General features: G+C 52.0%; 1 protein-coding gene across 1 annotated transcript in view; it reads right to left on the reverse strand.

Annotated features, from left to right (window-relative positions):
* hecw2a (HECT, C2 and WW domain containing E3 ubiquitin protein ligase 2a) overlaps positions 1 to 6,108 on the reverse strand; it is a 33,252-nt gene that overhangs the window by 18,088 nt on the left and 9,056 nt on the right. The window contains exons 3-11 of the mRNA XM_008404333.2: positions 4,202 to 4,309; positions 4,020 to 4,114; positions 3,317 to 3,383; positions 2,673 to 2,842; positions 2,464 to 2,603; positions 1,670 to 1,770; positions 807 to 1,591; positions 307 to 619; positions 142 to 234 (exon numbers count right to left, since the gene is read on the reverse strand). Coding sequence (XP_008402555.1) covers positions 142 to 234; positions 307 to 619; positions 807 to 1,591; positions 1,670 to 1,770; positions 2,464 to 2,603; positions 2,673 to 2,842; positions 3,317 to 3,383; positions 4,020 to 4,114; positions 4,202 to 4,309 — 1,872 coding nt within the window. The remainder of the gene's footprint in view (positions 1 to 141; positions 235 to 306; positions 620 to 806; positions 1,592 to 1,669; positions 1,771 to 2,463; positions 2,604 to 2,672; positions 2,843 to 3,316; positions 3,384 to 4,019; positions 4,115 to 4,201; positions 4,310 to 6,108) is intronic.

A 6,108-nucleotide genomic window follows, 5' to 3' on the forward strand; every position in this document is an offset into this window, starting at 1 on the left:
TGCGTGATGCTGTTATGCTGCGTGATTCTTCGTGATGCTGCGTTATGCTTCGTTATGCTGCGTGATGCTGCGTGATGCTTCGTGATGCTGCGTGATGCTGCGTGATGCTGCGTGACTCGGCATGCAGACACACACACTCACTGGGGGGCAGCGGCTCGTCCACCCTCTGGTATCGGTGGATGTCATTTCGCACCGAAGGCAGCGATCGGACCGGATGGCCGTTAACGGGAGCGTCTGGAGGAAAACCGGTTTACTGGATTATTTCTGGGAGATTTGACCATCTGAGACCAGCAGGAGGCGCCATACCTTCCTCCCTGTCTGTTTCCGCATCCTCCTCCTCCTGAGTCTTGGTCTCTGCCACTTCCTGTCCATCATGACTGCCGCCCGCGGCCTGCAGGCTCCGCCTCCTCACGCCAACCTCCTCTTCCTCCTCCTCCTCTTCCTCCTGCGGCGGCCGGCTGGCGGCCGGAGGATCTGCTTCAGCCTCGGAGGCCACCGCTCTTCCTCCTGTCTCCTCCTCATCATCATCATCATCATCCCCAGGTCGGGAGGTCGGCGGCGGGCCGGGCTCCCCGTCTCCCCCCGGATCGATGGCTGTCGCCGCTCCTTCGTCGGCTTCCTGCACACAGAACCACCTGGGTCAGAACCAGCTCACATGTGGACCAGTTGGACCCTTAAGAATGGATGCTGGCTCCTGATTGGATGACACCTTCGATGTCATCATCAGCTTGTCGCTGCAACATTTGAACGATTCTTTGAGAGGAACTGATTCATAAACCCAGYTCCTGTTGGAGAGCCAAACTCACCACGGCAGTAGCCATGGTAACCGCTCCGCTGTCTGATGAGGAGCCGGCGGTCTGAGGTGCCGTTGCCATGGAGAAGGAATCCATCTCTGACGTAGGGTCTTCGCCTGGCGCCCCTTCCTGTTCCTGAGCCTCCACTGCCTCTGGCAAAGCATCATGGGTAACAGTCTGCTCCTCCTCCACCTCTAGGAAAACCTCTGGCTCCAAACCGTCATCCAGGTCCAGACCCGGCTCTGCACCCAGGGCGTCCCCAGGCCCTCCGTCCGGCCCCTGCAGCAGGGCCTCCGGTTCGTCCAGGAACAGGTCGTCATCGTCGGGGCCGCCGCCATCAGCTGGCTCTCCGTTCAGCAGCAGCGGCGACGGCGGCAGGGGCAGCAGATCGTTGATGGCAGAGCGGTCCTCGTCCTCGTCRGAGTCGATGTGCAGGATGTCGCTGAGCCTGGTGTGCGTGGGGAAGCTGGAGCACAGCCTGGGTGAGGCGGCGCCCAGGGGCCTCTCACCGGGCCCCTTGGGTGCCTCGATGGCGTCCAGACCCTCGCTCAGCGACCGCTGGAGGATGGAGCGCTCACAAACCGCCGCCGCCTCCACGAAGCGCGTCGGACGCACGGCGGGCAGCTCCTTCTCCGGCAGGGCGGCGGCCCCGCCTTCCCACAGCCCATGAGGCCCCTGAGGGCCCGTGGGGGAGAGGCCGGCGGACACCACGCCTGGCAACGGGTGGGGCAGGTCCTCGTCGTCTGACGGCGTTCCCGGGGCACCGTTCAGGCCGATGATGGAGTCCGGCGAGGCACCTGCAGCGCAACAGAGGCTGGTGAGGACGGAGGCAGGTGGGTGGGGTCATAGGGTCACGGGGGCGGAGCCTGGCTCACCATCGGGCCCCGTGGACGTCAGCTCCACCCGGAACTGCAGCTGGCCGCTGACGTGTTCGGTGGGCAGGCGGCGGCACAGCGGGAAGCTGACCGGCTGGACCCTGCACAGGAAATGGGAAGTAGGAAACAGGAAGTAGGAAGCAAGATCCACATAGGCTCAGATATATACATACTCCCCACTCTGTTATCAGATAATCAGATTTCTCCTCCTCCGTTTCGCCTGTTTTCAGGTTTCAGGTCTTTTGGTCTCCGTCCCTTTAATGCAAATAAGCTGCTGCTGGCTCCGCCCCCTCATCTCCATGTTAACTGTGCAACAGTCCGTCTGCGACCCAGAAGCAGAAGAAGCTTCAACAATTAAACCCTGCTCTGCTGGGGTTGCTAGGCAACGGGACAGGGCTGGGGTTGCTAGGCAACGGGGCAGGGCTGGGGTTGCTAGGCAACAGGACAGGGCTGGGGTTGCTAGGCAACGGGGCAGGGCTGGGGTTGCTAGGCAACAGGACAGGGCTGGGGTTGCTAGGCAACGGGGCAGTTCCACCTGATTCTGACCTCACAACCAGAAGGCTTTTGAAGCAGATCCTTTTCCAGACACCAAAAAAACTTGAATTTATTTCCAGAAATCGTCTGGATGATTCATTTTAAGCGTCTGGATGTTTTTCAGGCAGAAATAAAAACATGAACAAATCAGCGTAAAGGTTCCAACTGGAACCAGTTAATCAGTTTAAACTGTCTCTATGACCTCCAGCTCCATTTGAGCTGTGTGGCGTTCAGACATCCGCCATGATTGCGTGTCCTACCCTGGAATCTTCTCGATGAGCCGCTGCACAGGGATGGCCAGCTGACCCAGGAATCGCTTGATGATCGGACGACTTTTAGCAAACTTGTCTTTCACCTCAATGTACAGGATGTCCGTCATCAGCGCCACGAAGGTGTATTTCTGTGAGGAAGGATGAGAGGTGTGAGGAGGCGCCGGAGGGAGGTGCCGCGCCGTGCGGAGGAGGCTCACCTCGCCGTGCCAGACGGGGTTGGTGGTGTTGGCGATAATGGCCGACCGGCGCTCCTGTCCGTGGTGGCTGAAGACCGGGAAGATGTTTCTCTTCCCGGGATGGATGGACATCTTCAGGTACGGGTCCGGATTGAAAAACATGCCTTTCTTCAAGCCGGTGGAGCGCAGATCTGCAACGAAACGACCCGAGATCACGAACCAGAGTCTCCGTCCTGGTTCCTGGACATGTGGAGCTGCAGGACAATAAAACCTAAACTGCCCCAACATGAGCTGCTTGAAATGAATGGAGTTAGAGAAAGAGGCCAAAATGACGTCTGAAGTTACACAGTCGACAACCAGCAGCAATAATCTGCCAAACATCTGGAGTCGTAGATTCACCATTTCATTCATTCACTCATAAATATCAGTTTCTAACTAAATGCTTCGTTTGCAAGCAAAACACATCAAACTGAAAAAGTTAGCAAGCTAAACATTGTAGCTGCTAACTATGCTGGAGCTATTTAGTAGCTTATTTAGCTCGATGCTAAACAGCTAGCTTACAGCTAGCTGGTTTGAGGTTCTGAAGCTAACAGGTTAGCATGCTAGCTACACATTCAGTCTGAAACAGCATCTTCCTTCTGCTCTATAGATCCGTCTCTCCTCACCGGTCAGAGTGAAGCTGATGAGTTTCCGTGGATGTTCGACGCCGACCTGCTCTGCCAGACCCTCCACCTGCACACAGAGCAAACACGCCGCTCTGTTCAGGGTCGTGACCTTTGACCTGCTGGACTCTGACATGGAGCTCTGGGGATGGATCTGCTGAATAAGCTTTTTCTTGTTGTTTCAATTTGTTTTTACCTTTTTAATTCATTATTTTTTAAATTTTACTTATTTAATTTTAATGTTTTTATTATTATTTTACATTTTCTTATTTAGTATTTATTTTTATATATGTTTTCTTTACTTGTTTAAATGTAATTAGTTTTAATTTTCTTTCTTTTTATTCATATTTTACATTTTAAAAGTTATTTTTTCCATACATCTGTATATTTTGGGAATAATCTTCCTCTGGAGGTGATGATGGAGGTCAGTGATGACCTTTGACCCTTCTGTCTGTCCAAACTGAGTGATTATTTTGATTTGATGAATGAACTGATATAAACTACTGTAGTTTCTTGTGGTTTTTATCGGTTAAACGTTTAAAAATCATTTTAAACAGAAATGGGTTTTAGAGTTTGAACTTTTTCCTGAAGGTCAAAACTTCAGTCATGAATTCATGTTCCAACATGAGCTGCTGGTTCCATGAACTGGTAACCAGCGAGGCTCATCCTGCAGGTTGTGACGGAGCAGAACCGGGTTGGAACCCACCAGAACCGCCGGGTTCTTCACCGTGATGCAGGGCGTCGTCGCCCGCAGGGCTCCGCTCACTCCGTGGTAATACTTGAAGCAGATCCTGGTCTCCGCTGTGAGGAAGGAAAAACATCATCATCATCATCGGTTCAGACACCCCAGCTTCCTGCTGACCGGATCCGACCCGGCTCCGAACTCACGCTCCATGAAGTAGGGTCCGGGCTCCAGCCTCCAGACGATCTGGCCCCTCTGGGTCCCGTTGACGCCTCGGTTCTTGCAGTCCCACACGTTGGACGGACTGGTCTCATCTGGAAACACAGCGGTTATTTTTACCCCTCAGACATCTGCCGCCCAGCTGCAGCAGCTGCAGCTGCAGCAGCGCCGCAGCGCATTGTCTCTGCAGACTCGGCATCCAAAGCTCACGTTTACCTTTAATCAGTGAAATTCTCTCCAGAAATAACTTCCTGTGACCGCCGAGCAGAAGGACGAACTTCCTGGAGTTAAAACACGGATGGGGGATTCCGCTGTACGTAGCACTTTTATACTCAGATTAATGAGGAGCCAAACCTGGAGCTGTGTGTGTGTGTGTGTGTGTGTGTGTGTGTGTGTGTGTGTGTGTGTGTGTGTGTGTGTGTGTGTGTGTGTGTGTGTGGTGTGTGTGTGTGTGTGTGTGTGTGTGTGTTATTGAATGTCTGCTTAGTCGAGGGAAGAGGCGGCTATGAGACCCCGCTGCAGGTAATTAAGTCCTGGCAGTTTCTGATCAATATGAAGTCACCTGGCACAGACTCTTCTTCTGTGGTTTATTTTCTGCTTCACAGAACAAAGAAACGTCCAAAATGAGCCTCCAGAAAACAACCAACTTTCCTTCCTGCTTCATTTCTAATGAAACTACAAACATTTGGCCAAATCAGAAACGCAGCAGCGCGGCATCTTAAACCAGATCAAACTGTTTCTGGGGCAAATTTCATTTTAACATGAAGAACCAAAAATCCAGGCACAAAGAGAATAACTAAATAAAAATAAACTAAGAGAAACTTCATGAAGATTCAGAAAGAAAACACATTTAATACCTAGAAGAGCAGAAACACAGCAGGGCAGCACCACAATAATAAATCTAAACTCTAATTAAATAAACTCTAGGAAATAATAAAATGGGCGTCACTTCTGATGAGCTGCTGTTCAGACAGTGTTTGCTTACTGGGCGTAAACTGGGATCAGTGGTGTGGAAGTTTACAGCTGATCCAACGCAAATCCAACTTTTTCACAGCTGTCTGATTGGACTGATGCTGATATCAGATCGATCCGATCTGCTGCTGTCCTGTAGCTTCCAGGTCGTAAACTGTTCACTGAGAAGCCGAATCATTTAGAAACATGGACCACAAAGCGTCAGAACCTGCTGTGGTCGTGGTCACGGTGTTCTGACTGACCGGCTGTGTTGCTGTTTCATGATTTGGCACAAAACAACATGAAGCTTCATTTTTTAACGGGTTTGTTAAAATATAAACAAAAATGATTAGCAGGTGTAATAACATGAGCAGAATGGTTATGATGCTCTGTTCTAATCGTAGCAGGAGTTAAATCCTCTCAGTCTGCAGACTGGACCCACAGCAGGCAGGTTCTGCTAGTTCTGCCGGGTTGGGGGTGTGAATACTTCTGCAGCTGTAAACCAAAGCAATGCTTGTGCTGACTGCAGAGACAACCCGGCATTTGGAGTATAAAGTGTCCAGGAGGGGACATCCGCACTCAGCTCTTCCTCATGGGGAGAACTCTCAGCTGGTTCCGGTTCTGGATGCTGATCGCTGGATCAGGTTTCAGCAGCATGGACAGAACCGCATGGACAGAACAGCGTCGGCGCCGTGAATCCCCGTCAAATTCACATCTACAAGCAGGATTAGCCAACACAGCCGCTGGGACGGACTGTGTGTCAATGTAATGAGGGTGTGTGTTGAAACGCGTGTTGACTCAGCCTCCAGGCTAACGCTAACACTTCAGCAGCTAACGCCTCAGCAGCTAACGCCTCAGCAGCTAAAGCTTCAGCAGCTAATGCTTCAGCAGCTAACGCCTCAGCAGCTAACGCTTCAGCAGCTAACGCCTCAGCAGCTAACGC

Source organism: Poecilia reticulata, linkage group LG2, assembly GCF_000633615.1.
Source record: "Poecilia reticulata strain Guanapo linkage group LG2, Guppy_female_1.0+MT, whole genome shotgun sequence".
NCBI classification, from domain to species: domain Eukaryota; kingdom Metazoa; phylum Chordata; class Actinopteri; order Cyprinodontiformes; family Poeciliidae; genus Poecilia; species Poecilia reticulata.